The 14,747-nt window shown below is 44.2% G+C and overlaps 1 protein-coding gene across 2 annotated transcripts in view; it reads right to left on the bottom strand.

Moving 5' to 3' along the window:
* FBXO11 (F-box protein 11) overlaps positions 1–14,747 on the bottom strand; it is a 400,064-nt gene that overhangs the window by 148,837 nt on the left and 236,480 nt on the right. For both annotated transcript variants that reach the window (XM_085612738.1, XM_085612739.1), the window contains exon 11: positions 9,074–9,211. In XM_085612738.1, coding sequence (XP_085468864.1) covers positions 9,074–9,211 — 138 coding nt within the window. The remainder of the gene's footprint in view (positions 1–9,073; positions 9,212–14,747) is intronic.

The raw sequence follows: 14,747 nt of genomic DNA, 5'->3' as shown, positions 1-14,747 counted from the left end.
GGTGATTCGACGTCGAGATCTTGCCACTGCATGTCTTACGCCTCCGAGGTCGCCGAACCAGGATAGGTTTGGTCTCTTCCTCTCCTTCAGCTTCTAAGTAGTACTCTTCTTCCTCCTCTTCCTCGACCGGTTCTGGCATTGTTGGCAGCTCTAGTTCTTAGACGTCTTTTTCAGCTTTGGTCGAAATGTTCGTGGGAATTTTGAATTGTTTCATTTTCTCGTCGAAATCCTTTTTGTATTGCAAGATACTCGCCATTTCGGCTTCGAGCCCTTTCTTTTTCTTTTCCAACTCCAACGCTTGTGGTTCGGCATTGAGATTTTGTGCCTTAGTTTTTTTGGAGCTTGTCGAAGTCGAAGCTAATTTAACCCTTTTTTCTTCTCATCGTCGAAGAGTCCCTTTCGCGACTGCTCTTCGACGACTCTTTTCTAGGGTTTTCGCCGTCTGAGAGTCCTCATCAGAGAAACCGATGGACTGTTTGCCCCTGGACGCACTTGAGGTCGTCGAATGTTTAGACGCAAAGGCTCCTTTCGAGAACTTGGAGTCACTCTTTCATGGGTCGGCTAACTGTTTGGGGGGCGATGCTTCTCTTACCTCCTTTGGAGTTTTCTTTTCGACCTCAACGACTGGGATGTGTACGTCCTCTTCACCTCCAGGCCCTTCTGCCACGTTGTCCTCTTCTTCGCTGGAGAGTGCCAGGTTTTGAAGCGATGGAGGTGGTCCTTGACCCTGCATGTTGTAATTTGCTCTTCTCTGCCTCTCTCTCACCCTTAAAGTCTTTGGGGTGAATGCTGAGCATGTGTTGCAATCTTCGCTTCGGTGGTCCAGCAGCAGGCAAAGGTTACAGACCGGATGCTGATTCTTCCGTGTGTACTTGTGGTGACAATTATCACAGAGCTTGAATGGTGTCTTGTCCATTACCGCGCACAGGGAGCTCCCTGTATGCGCATTCTCAGTAGTACGTCGAAGCTTTGGTATTTTTTCTCTTCGTTGGGTCCCGGGTTCACCGACTCGAAGGCCGGTGCGTCGATAAAGTTATTTTCTTGGTGTTTTTGTTATTGCTCATCGATTCTTCTCTCCAAACTTATGGAACGAGCTCCAGATCGACCCAGACCCAACGGCAGAAAAAAAGAATCTGAAGATGGCGTCAACATCACAGAACACCAAATGGTGGCATGTCTACGCCCACCGGCATCGGGGGAAAAAAAAAAGAAAATAGAATAGAATTCCGGACCCAACTACTAGATGGCGGAATAATGCACAGCATAGTGAATCCAGAAAAGATTCACGCTGCAAAACTACCAACAACCTCAGAACCAGTACCAACCAGGTCAGAATCAATAACAGAATGAGAACTAATATCTGGTAACCAGACATGTCCAGTATTAGCGGGATTAGACCAAATACCCATTTTCTATCTCAGTAAACAAACAACAGATCTGTTCACTGAATCCCTCCTCACAAGAGGTCTATCCTTTGTCCCCCACACCAGAGCTACTACATTTGAAATCTTCCAAGACCTTATGACCATCATTAGGAAAATCAGGCTTTAAGTCTTTTTTGAAGGCCATAATGATCAAACATTGACCACCTACAACAAGTCAGGACTCGCCCCTGTATCAAATTTTCTCCCTTCATTAGAACATGTAGGTCCAGAGATAGCAATCTTTGAACATGTAGCGTTCAACAAAATGAAAGCATTTTTTAAATATATTCCTGCACCTGCATACAACATATCTCGTGAAGAACATACAGCGCTACAGGAATTAATCCAAAATAAAGATTTAACTATCAAAAGTTGTGATAAGGGGGAGGGATAGTCCTATTGGACACTGACCAATATGTCCCAAAATGGCTGCAATTGATGAGTCCCGAAGATCCATAAACACAGCACGGATCTACCTTACAGACCCATAGTTACCACCATTGGGTCTGCAACAGAGTTCTTATCGAAATATGTGGATGCCATACTTAGACCTCACATCCACAAAACGCAGTCATATATCTGGGACACGTGATATCATTAACAAAGTGGAACATCTACCATTTAATGCAATGAGACACACCATAGTAACAATGGACATTGAAGCCCTCTATAGCAACATCCCCCAAACAGGGGCCATTGAGGCTGTGTCATGGTTCATGGATTTGTGGCACATAGATTGCCCTAGGATATTCATTTTGGAATGTTTAAAGATCATTCTACAAGAGAACACCTTTGAATTTAATGGATCATTGTATAAGCAAACCAAGGGAGTCAGCATGTGGGCGTCCTGCGCCCCAACGGTTGCAAATATATATATGGCCCAATTTGAATTCAGATGTTTATAATGAGATTGTCCCGTTCAGTGAATCCATCAGTAGTTGGTCCAGATTCATAGACTATGTCTTTTTTTAATCTGGACAGCTGATCCAGAAGAACTACCTGATTCATAACCTGGCTTAATTTATGCAACAGTAATCTTTTCTTTTCAGCTAACTCTAGTAATATCAGTGTAGAATTGTTTGACATAATCATTAAACACAATGCACAGCATTTGGAAGTGGATCTTTATACAAAACCCACGGCTCACAACACATTGTTGCATTTCATTAGCTACCACCTCAAATTTCAGAAAATAAGTATTCCTTTTGGGCAGTTCCTGCGCCTCTGCAGGAACTGCACCAATCTTGAAGATGTTTGACACACAAGCCATTGAAATGAAAGCGCAATTTGCCACCAGGGGCTATCTAAGAAGGTTAGTGCGCGACTCTTATAAGAGAGCACGTTATTACGACAGGCAACATCTAAACCCAACGAAATTCCAAAGAGAATTCTAATTTGGTATTTGTCACACGTCATTCAACTATGAATGAAAAAAACTGTCACATTGTCAATTCCAACTGGCACATTCTGAATTAAACTAGAGAAAAAGAAACCCATATACCAAAAGCTACCTTAGCACACAGAAAGAATAAAAATCTCAAAGACCTCATAGTACGATCCCGCATAACAAATACACACCAAAGTACCATTCAAACATCCATACTGGGCAGTCAACACCCGATTGGGAATTACAAATGTATGTCGAGCGTAGCATGGCAATTTTCTATAGAAACCAAAATTTATTACCTCAATGGTACCAATTTCTCTCTTAAAACCCTGACCAACTGTAAGACTACCAACATCATATACCTGATCTTGTGTCCCAGTAACCAAGGATATGTGGGGGAAACCTCCCGCTCCATGACAAGACTTACAGAGCACAGGTCAGCCTTCCGACCCAAGAAAATTAATGCCCCACTAGTTAAGCATTTTATGAAGGCACAGCATACCACCCAAGAAATAAGATGGCTTATCCTTGAGAAAATACGTATTAACACAGGAAGTTTGAGCTCAGAAGTACGGAAACGGAGAGAGGTCTATTGGATTTTCATGTTAGACACCTACAAAAATGGGATGAAAAACAAAATTCCATGGGATCAGGCTATCAAATATAACAACAGCTAAAGATTGTTAGAAATCTACCTGTATAGTTTAAGAGCCTGCTACCCATGGAGCCTGTGTATATCCTGCAGTTAGACCAAATTCATTCTGTTTATGTGGCTGCTAGAGGCCACAGAACATGATCCCATAGTTAGCTGCATATCGCTACAGGTTTTATACATCCAGCAGTTAGACCAATTATATTTTGTGCACATGGCTGCCAGAGGCCACAGAACATGACCCTATAGTAGCTGCATATCACCACAAGTTTCAATTATCATGCATACAATGTTCATCTGACACGGTCATCAAGCATGGGCATTTGGGTCTTCTATTATTTAGTAACACTGGCACATAGATTGTTCATGCAATATGCACAGAAATATAACTAAATAAAATCACCTTTTCCTTGTGGACATTCATTTTATAACTATATATATATATTTTATGGAGATAGCTTCCGTTCTTCCCCATATAGAATACTTAATTATTCTGTGACTCCGAAGGTTATTTAACCTTTAAACATCATGTTAAGATGGCCTCCATTGCACATCATAATATCGAAAGATATGAAAGTATCACGATGGCCCTAGCCACACTATCTAGCCAATCAAGGCTTTTGCCCTTGTTTTAAACAACGCCTCTGTCTAACGGCGTGTGCACACCTACTGATTATTAGACGGGACTATGCTGGAGGCTGACGGATCAGAGATACGCACGCCCGCGTGTTAAACGCGGTTGTACTCGCCCAAACTCTCGGTCACACTTAGTACGGGCAGAGAAAGGGATCCCTCACACTAGAGTGATTTCGAACCCCCCGGTGCGGCACACACATCCCAACATAAGGGACGAACAAATCGGGTAAGAACCATCCGCTAACTAGTAGCTCGCGCTTTATTCGTTTAAACAGCATCTGGCACTCGTCTACATGGAAATTAGATTTAGGTGAATTAAACAAGATCTCTATTGTTAATTACACAGTGTAGTCGCTTAACATCATTCATTTTGCTTCTTTCTGTAGGAGACATATTCGTGCACCTCTTTTTGTGATGGATGCATTTTCATATTCTGAATACCGGTAAGCCCTTTCAACGTTATCCCATATTTGTTTAGCATTCAATGTACGAAGTTATTACTAAGTCATCTCTCTCCAGTCAGATTTTATGGACATAATTAGAACAACTAGGCAAACATTTCCCCAAAAACTATATGTTCAACTGACAGTTATAAGGTAACAGAATGCTAAAATGAAGACTCACATTACGCACAAAACTTGGGAGTTACCACCCTCTATTCTGTATTTTTTTCCTTCGCTTTAACAGTTTTTAAAAGGATTTCATTGCATGTGGCATATATGCATGAACTTGGCACTCTGTCCCATCCTTTCATCTCTATCATGAAAAAAGGAGTTTTGTTAAGGAGAGTTTTCTGTGTGTTAAACTTATTAAAAAATTGCACAAAACAGTATACTGGCTAAAATTTTCACTCCAAGATGAAGTTGTAGCCATTGAAACCTATTTAGTTAGGCTGCATTATTGTCTTTTCTATCTCTTGAGTGTATTTGCAGGCCTTACTGAAGCTGGGCGAAAAATATCCACTCAAGAAGATATATCTAAAGAAATGCTCCGCGGTCCCCACACGTGGACGGGACTATTCAAGTGCCTATGACTATACGTAGAAAACCACTACAAGAGAACCACAGATACTTATATTATGAAGTTGATAACCACAGTGTGAGCTTGCTGCCCAACTCTTATCTTTTGGTAATCCTGGTATGGGATAAAAGACTCATTAGGGGTGTCACCATGACCACTCAATCAGACCTAGAGATGGATGACAAGGATGTGTGATTATAATCTGACACCTTTATTTCTTGTCCAATCAAAGAAGACACAATTATTATAAGGTTTGAAGTGGTTAAAGTGTTAAACAGAATGAAATAATTTTTCACCACAATAGCTGGTGCCAACTTCATTTTATTTGATTCTTCTGTCCCTGACTCTTCCTCATGTTTGAATAGTCTGTCTTCTTTCTAAGGGTATGCCCTAATTCCCTAGTAAGACAGTGACAGAGGGAAAGATAGACCAACTAGAGTTTTCCGTAAAGGAGAATATAGGGAGATATTTGAATTGGTACCAATTTGGATGCTACCAAAGGCCTAGCATGCCTGTAGATCAATACTTTTCCACCTGGGTGTAGTGAAGTTTGTAACATTAGTACTCTGCCTTATACGCACCGTCCCCTGAATTGGACAGCAACGTCAAGCGTGATGTCGGTCTGTAATGCCTGTTGACAAAACGCTGAGTCTTACGACAGTTGTAGGTAGTGTTGGCAAAGTCAATATCTAATGCTTTGCCATATACATATTCGTAGCGCTTGACAATGGCAGACACAGCAACAGGAAAATAACGCCTTCAAACTGGAAGCACTTAAAATCAACAGACTTACATCGGGAAAGTGGGGAAATAAGAGATATGCTCCATCAACTTAGAAAAAAATAACAACAATGCAGAAAGCACCTAGGCTAGCTCTAGAGATTACCTATCGCCTCCACTTAATGACTGTTGTGGTTAATGTGTCAAATATTGGTGAGACTTCCGAAATGAGAACCCACTACTGAAGCCTCGGAATTATTAAAATAGTCAGTAGTCTTTTTTTCTGTGATTGAAGGCCAAGTGATCATGCTGTGGCATTACTCTCTTTAAAATGCTCTAAAGCAAAAACTGCTTTTGATCCAAAAGTTTGGATCAGACATATGACACATACGTGAGTGTTCTGCACATTCTGTGGAAAAAAAGAAAGTTTCTAAGAAAGGCATAGTGGCGGGCTAATAATGATGTTACCATAGCCCTAGAGATTAAGTCAGCAGTGTCAAGCCCTGATTGCAGGACTTGACTTGCAGCCGCTCTACCACCATTTATTAATTCAGAGAAATTAGTTTGGTCTTCTGTCAACAGTTTAGGTCTAATTTATGTGCTGATTTATGTAATGCATGAATATATCTGTCGAGGAGGTGGGTCAAGTTCAAAGATTTAAATGCCGTGCTACCTGATCTTTTTGTCAGAATGCTCCATTTTATTGGATGCCCTCTCAGAGGCAGCAGATGGAAAGGAACCAGGAGCAAGCTTTGATGTTCAAGAGTCTTGATCTGCCAAGCTCTCTGGAGACGGATGTGATGACAGGAAGACTGGGTCTCCAGGAGCTGGATTGTAGTGTCATGCTATCGATCTGTAGACCGATGTAGCAGTGGTAGGTTTGTCTCTTATTGCTAGGATGGGTTCTGTCAATGCCTCATTCATTAAAGAGCAGCAAAGGCTCTGAGGTATGTGATGTAGAGTGTAGAACCTCTGTTAATATGTTAAACTTCAATTCATTGGTTGAGAGTGACAACTCTAACATTGCTGATGCTTTTTGCACCACAGATTAAGATCTCAACTCTGGAGGTCGATACCAGAATTCCCACTGTGGGATGTGTTCAGACCTCTTGCTTCCTTCAAACCTTGAAAGTCCAGCTCAATTGAAAGTTGGCCATCATCACCTCCATCTTCCCGAGAAACCATCTCCAAAGAGAAAGCGTTCCTCCTCCAAATGTCTTGACGCTTCTCTGAGAGATCGATGAAAAGGTAATGCACCTTGAGGCTGCTCTATGGTCAGTAAAGTCCCCAGTAGTGTCAACAGCCGCTTCTTTGGAGCAGATTGCTGCGTCGGTGGAGTCTAATGGGGCGGCGGTAGAGTCAGCTGCAGGGCTTGTGTTTGTGGATGCAGCGCCGGTGCAGAGTTTCCCTCCTATGGCGAAGGAAGAATCAGTTGAGGCGGCGTCTTTTGTGGGGTCAGAGACAAGAGCGCCGGAGTAGGCCAGGGATACTGGGCCAGCGGCATAAAGGGGAAGAAAGGTGCTTGCTGGTGTGGCACAAGAGATGGCATCATGGCTCTGTTGAAAATGCTAAATATAGCATTGAGGAACTGACTTGGGATCCGCATCCGGAGCTGGAAAAGTAGGGTACATTTTATCAACCTGTGGTGAGTAGCGAATACCTTGGAGATGGTAGTGGACATGATGTCGCCAGCACCAAAGCTGCTGGCGCCAGACGGAATGGAGTTGGTGAAATCAGCGCTGGGGTGACCTCTTCTTGATCATCAGTGGTGAGGGTTCAGTGAAGTCAGAGACTTGTCTTTGAAAGCTATACGACGAGATTTATGGCTTCATCGATTTTTTTCTTCTAAGATCCGAGGTATGAGGCAACGTCGATTTACATCTTGGACAAGATTTTTGTCCTACTCGGTTTTTCATCCAGTGCCCTGGACATAAAGCGTGGCTTGTCTTTCTTTTATGGCTTTTGGATTCATTTGTTGGCAAGCTCTATAGGAGTCAACATCATGGCCCGATTCTAGGCACCAAGGACAGGTTTTGTGAGGGTCAGTGACTGACAATTGACCCTTACAATCTAGACATGGCTTGAATCCAGACTGCCTCGGCAGTGACATGGTTCAAGATTGCACCAAAAAGCTTTATTTTGAAAGAAAATGTTGAAAAAAACAGTTCACCTGGGAGTTGAAGAGCTTCGTGTCGCGTCGAATGCGCAGAAAAAAGGGAAGGTCATTACGCAGACAGGGCGCTTTATGGCTCTATTGAAGTTACGGGAGGGTGCATGCGGAGCCCTCTTGAAGCCACCGCCCCCTATCGACGTGGGAGAGCTATTGAAAATGTTCCAGTCCAAGCCGGTACATGGGGATATTCAAAAGGTGAGAAATAAGCATGCATATTTATCCATCAGTATATTTTATTTGAACTTATTTCTGCATTTCTCTAATGCAGAGTCACTGTTGGCTAATGTCACAAACGAAGGCTAGTTTGCATCTCTCATCGAATCATATTGGGTGTGGAGCTCAATGTTAAAAGAAGCTTTTAGCCAAGCGAAAGGAAGCATATAATGATGTTTGGAATTATTAAGTAGTCACAGTAGTTGCTAGGACCTTCTTGTTATCATTGTTTATCTTAGTTTCGTGTTACTCATTTACTTACCTGTTAACAAAAGAAATGTTCTTTTTATACAGTAAAGCTGGAATATTTTATACAGTAAAGCTGGAATATTTTGTCTCAACCCCTCGGCCCACCTTGAATTGATCTGGTTACTCCCTTCTCCAAGAGATGCACATGATTAGAGGCGGTCTGTTGACTCTCCACTCTTAAGTACAATGGGTATTATGGCCTCAGGACATCAACGATCAACAGTATCTAGGCAGCAAAACGTCCAGTAATCTCAGCAATCCATTGCACAAGAAAAGGCCACAAAGAATTATTCAATTGAACCAACTTAGATAAGAGGCTGACATGCTTTCGCAGTAAAAAGTATTTCAGAAATGAGTCAATGCATGGTGTATGGGAGCTCCACTGGTATTCAGGAAGGATTGCACAAGCTAGCTTTAGGTGCAGCAAATGCGCCCCATTAAGTGTCATACAAGAAGCCATAACACTAAAAATGTCACAAGTGTCAAAAATCATACAAGTCATAAAGACTAAATATTACACAATAAGACATGACGGTGCCTAATGACTAGACCAACTATCTAAAACATTTGATTTCACTAATATTCCAACCCAATCTTACCATGCCATGATCAAATGTAAAAACCCCAACGTCTCGTCCATGATGAATGTGATTCCGTCTGATAATTGGATTTCCATGGTTCTTCACCCAAATCCCAGCTAATGCATTATTGGAGATTTCATTGTCCTCATAAATCCCCTGCCACAAATATTAGAATGGCAATTACTAACAAGATGAGAATCAAGAAAAAACGCGAGTATAAAAGGTGTAAAATATTTTCATTATTTAAAATTAGTTTTTATAAACCAGTTTCAATATCAAACTACTGATTGGGTACAATGCAGTAAAATATTAAGAAGGCCTAAGGAAAGAAAATACTTTAAATATGAAAATTTACAGAGCCTGAAAAATTAACTACTTACTAGTATTTCCAGTTCTGCATAATGATCATTTTCTTTGAGATTCTAATGAAAGAATATCTCCATGCATAAGGGAAATGCCAGATCACATTGTGTAGAAAAAAGAATAATTACGTGGTGTGGTCGTGAGGCTTCACCATGTAATAATGAGACAATCTCGATCAGGTCCAGTCAGGTTCTTTACTAAATCATTAGCTCAGTCATGGGTAGCTGTGCCACAAAGCAGTCACGCTTAGTTAAATGAACAGGGGTAAAGCATTTAGAATTACCAAAACATTTAAATAGAGGGACAACACAATACAAATCAAATCTAACACCACTTAATAAAAAGAGTGCATTTTTATATTAAATTACACATAGAAATGTCAAATCTTTCGAGGAGAACTGGAGATATGATTTTTAAAAGGTAAGTAAATTATTTTAAGTTCCAATAAATCTTTGTTATCAGAGTCACGTTTCTCTCAAACTGCCCACAATGGATTTGGGACCACTGTGGTGTAGAGAGACTGTTACCTTTTGGGTCCAGCAATTTCAGGGTCCTCACAGAAGATTGCACCTGGATCACAGTTCTGGCAAAGAAGGGGTCCTGATGCTGAGAATGCAGGATGCTAAGAAGATGCAGAGGATGCTGGGGTGAAGGAAGAAATGTGGGGAGTATTCCTGTGGCCACCCCATAGTCCACGAACCTCCGGGGTCGTTTACGGGCTCATGACTATCTCCCACAATGCCCTAGCGGAGTCCACTGCAGGTCAAGTGCCACTGGTCAACTTGTCTAGAGTTACAGCGGTCTTCAGCGGTTGCCAACGGGTGTATCTTTCTTCAACTTAGACGACGGCCATCAGTCCCACTGACTTAGGGACGCCTCGTGCAGGTCAGAACTCTAACTCCGTGCAGGCACTTTGGTGTACAGTGATGCAAAGGTAATCCTGAGCAACTGGGCTATCACAAGTGCATTTTTCCTTCAGCTGTTGTGTCCCTGGTGCTGAACAGGAGGCTACCCACCTAGTCCTTGCACTCACTTCTTATGTCTTGGCACAAGTGGATGCTTTTTCACAAGTGGACACTGAAGAGACAGTCTTCTTTGCGAGTCCTTTGGGGTCAGTAGGGGCAATCCAGCCTTGGTGGCAGTCTTTCTTCAATTCTAGGCACAAGTGGAGCTCTTCCTCCACAAGTGAGCTCACCAGGCACAGTTCTCTTTGCCAGTCCCTTGAGGTCAGCAGGTGTAGTCCTTCCTTGGGGCAGCCTCTCTTTGCTGGGTCAAGCGAGCAGCAGGGCAGTCCTCCTTCTGAGGACAGTGGGTCTGGGGTGCCCATTTTATGCAATTTTCCAATTTGTGGAAGGGGAGGACTTGCTAGCAAATTGAGCTATTGTTCCCACAAGGATACTTTTGCCACTTTACGTCACTTCATATGTTCTGGAAGCAGACTCTGTATATACTATACCAAAAAGAGGTATAGTGTGCACAGAGTCCAGTGAGTCCCCAAAGATATGCCAGAGGTTAAGAAGATAATATACTTTTCTCAATGTAGCGGTAGCTGGACTGACCAGTTAGGCTTACCAAAGGGTAGTGTGAATGCATTTGGTGTACATACTCATAAAAAGCAGAAACACACACTCAATGACTGACTCCAGGCCAATGTAAGCGAAAAAATATAACTTTTGTTACTTTTATTTCTAGTAACCAAGTTGAACTCAGTTACAGGTAAGTAGACTTGTATGCAATACCTTCAAATGACTGGCAATAGGTTTGTATAATATCAATCAATACTTTGCATGTGCATGACATGCTTTTCAGTAGAGAAGAAAATACTTTTTATTCAGGACCACACTTAGTACAATGCAGTGAGACCCCAATGCAATCCTAAGGGAAAAAGATAGATAAGTAACTTACAGGTAATTAAACGGTCTTGAGTTTTAGTCGCCAGGGGTCTCGGTCAACACTGGGCAAGGGTCGGACCAAGGTAGGTAATGCACCACCAGCGGCACTGGGGCGGGCAGGTGCAGAGGTCACTGGGACCAATGCGATCCTATGGAGGTTGGGACACCTCAAAGAGACACCAGTAACAGGTAACTACCTGTGGTTCAGTAAAACAGGCAACGGGGGTTAAGATAAGAACTGGAGAGGTCACCAAGGAGCCCTGAAACTGCACCACTAGCGGCACCGACGGGTGCTCTGCTGGAGCCAATGGAGATCTTCGATTGGGGAAAATGAATGCAGGCTCGGTTCCGAAGGCTGGCAAAAGGAAAATCACGACGGGAGAGGTAACTTAGATAGCAGGGGGATGCCGGGACAGTGCCAGTTGGGCACACCAAGGCCTGGGGGTGCAGAAGTGTCTTTTGACGTCGGGTTTTTTGACCAGCTCTAGTCTGGGGAGGGGTCTTCAGGTTGAGGTGGCAGGTGTTGAGGGAGAGGTCAGGAGAGGTCGTCCAATGCTGGATCCCAGGTCAGGATCGCCGGGGAGACTTCACTGGGTGGAGGGCTACTTAGAATCGGGCCATGTGCATCGGGTGCAGACTGGTGCAAGTGTCACGGATCCACCTGGATCTGGAGTCCTTGTAGTTCTTGCTGGACAAATCCGGTGTCCATGAGAGACAAGAGTCTTTGTTGAAGACAGCACAGGTCCCTGGAGTTCTTGGAGGTTACTGGCTGCGAGCAATGCCGGTTTCTTGGAGCAGGGTCGCTGGATGAGGAGACAGGCCGGTATGGCTAGGGCCAAGTCAGTCGTCGTCTTCTTCACTGCTACACGGATCTTCGGTCCTTCTTCGTAGGTCGTCCAATCTGAGGAACAAAATTCAGGGGAGTCCTTAAATACTGAATTTACGGGTATTTCTTGAGTTCGGTGCAGTAGCTGATGGCTCCTGTCCCCTAGGGTGACTACATCCTTTGGGTGCTCCCTACCTTTGGGGAGAGGGGCACATCCCTGATCCTATTGGGCCTAATTCTCTAATCAAGATAGATCATTTTTACGAGAGACAGCCAATACACTAGAGGTTGGTCGTTTTTCAGGAAGGATCTCTAAGATGCCCTCTGAGAGCATTTTATTAAAAAGAAAATCCATAACTGGCATCAGTGTATGTAGGAAAGTGCCCAATTTTGCATGGTTGCCCCCCAAGGTTTGCCTGTTGTTGATGCTCTTTAAGTGTCCCCTGGGTTCCTGCTAACCAGGTAAACAGGGCCTGTGTTCTCTCTCTATAACTGTCCCTTTGCACCCCAATTGGCACCTCTCTGGCCACATGTGAGTACCTTGTAAAAGGCATCATGGGTACAAAGGGCACTGTGACCAGTGAAGGCCTCTAAGGACTGCAGCACATATTGTCCCACACTCATAGGCCCTGTACCTTAACACATACACTGCCCTTGCAGGCTGCATGTTTTGTTGTGAGAAAAGTGAAGAGACAACATGGTACACATCCCTGTGTGCCATGCCTACAACCCACTGCCTGTGGTATAGGTAAGACACCCCTTTAGCTGGGTGCACTAAATCACTGGTGAGGGGACAGGCGCATGAGCCCTGTACCCCTACAGTGTCTAAGTCCACTCATAGACATTGCAAGTGCAGTAAAGCCATGAAGAGTATATGTCTGGGAGTTTGTAATTAAGAACTCAACATAATGGCTTTACTGAATTCTGGGAAGTTTGGTATCAAACGTCTCAACCCATTAAACCCACAATGATGCTAGTGTGGGATTTAATGCCAAATGCACTCAGAGAGCATCTTAGAGTGTGCTCGCTGAGTGGCTGCTCGCCAGCTGCCACCCCAGACATGTTTCTGGAGCCCTGGGTCAGAATCCTCCCACTCTCGGGGTCCTGAAACAAAGCACATTCTGGGTAGAGGTGCAAAGCCTCCTCCCCCAGGCTCCACGCAGGGGAAGCTTTCAAGGCTTGCCGCCTTTGTGAGTTGACTCAGCCATTTGCTGCTCCCAGCAACTGCCCCCCACCGGGTCTGACCCCCACTTTGGGAGGGAAAATCGGCAGGAAAAAAAGATAATAGAGGTGTGCCCACCTTTGCCAACTCCACCCCTCAGGTGGAGGGAGAACACAACTCCCAGTCCCGGCCCACTGGAGTGTGGCATAATAGGGGGTGTACCCACCCCAAGGAAAGGACCCATTGGTCCCCACCAGTACCTACCTGAAACGTCCCTAAATTTAGTATTTAAGGGAAACTTCGAACCTTGCCTCCGGAGACAAGCTAGAAGAAGAAGAACTGTGCTGTAGGGAGAAGAAGAGGACACAAACTGCCATGGCACAAGCCCTACTACGCCTGTCCCAACCTCAACCGGCTCCAGTGGAATCCAGGCGTGTCCAGCAGCCCTCCAAAACCCATAGGATCTGCCCTGCCTTCCCTAGAAAGACTGTCTCATGAGCACCGGACAGGCTCAAGAACCAGACTCTGGCTCCAGCTGAATCCGCAAGTCTGCACCACTCTGCACAAGAAGCCCATGGCCCAAGAGTCCCAACACAATGAGGAGGTCTCCCCAGCGATCCAGACATGGGATCTGCTGATCCTTGACCTACCTCAAGCCTCTCAACGACGCCTGCAGCCTCCATCTGGAGGGTCTCCTGAACCAGATGCCCTGGCCTTTGGTGGCCCAACCGACGGTGTGCAGGCAACCCCTTGCATCTCAACTTACCTCTCAAACTGGTGGTTGCCTCCAGGAAGCCTACCTGCCCGAACCTGCAGTGTTTGTCCCTTCCGGATATCTCCTACTGAAAAAAACAGGGCACCCGATGCCAAATCAGCTCCCTGCACCCAGCCGCCCCTGTGTCGCTGTGGGTTTACCTTGTGTGTTAGCTCGGATCCACCTTTGCCCTGAGCTTAACCCTAGGAGCTTTGCTCCCTCAACCCTGTGGCTTGCCCGAGAGTGGCCACCAACAGACAGCCCCCTAGCCCCATAGGCTAACATTAGGCCTCAATACTTTGCACTCAGCTACCCTAGTGCCGCTGAGGATGCTTTTTGAGTGTATCCTTGACCCTGGGGGAACCCTTGTTCTAACCCCAAAAACTCAACCCTAAAGACGATTGCTTACCTGCAAACCTGTAACCTCATTTGTTTCTCCTCTAAAAAAGTTCCAAGTGTCGAGTTGTGTTTGTATAGACACCTAAGCAACTGTGTTTTAAAGCAAAACTGTTTTACTTACCTTTATCTAGGAAATGTCCCAGTGTGATACCTAGGCATATCACCATGAGTAGAAAAAGTAATCTAAAAAGTAATTGAAAGAGCAATCTAAAAAAGTAATCACAAATACCTATTGTAACAAAGTCAATTTCCTCCAGCATGCTTTTTTTGATCACTGTGTCTTGAAAAGTAGAATT

Source organism: Triturus cristatus, chromosome 6 (assembly GCF_964204655.1).
Source record: "Triturus cristatus chromosome 6, aTriCri1.1, whole genome shotgun sequence".
NCBI lineage: Eukaryota > Metazoa > Chordata > Amphibia > Caudata > Salamandridae > Triturus > Triturus cristatus.
Note: the sequence above shows the minus strand (reverse complement) of the source record. Positions and strands in the feature narration are given on the sequence as shown.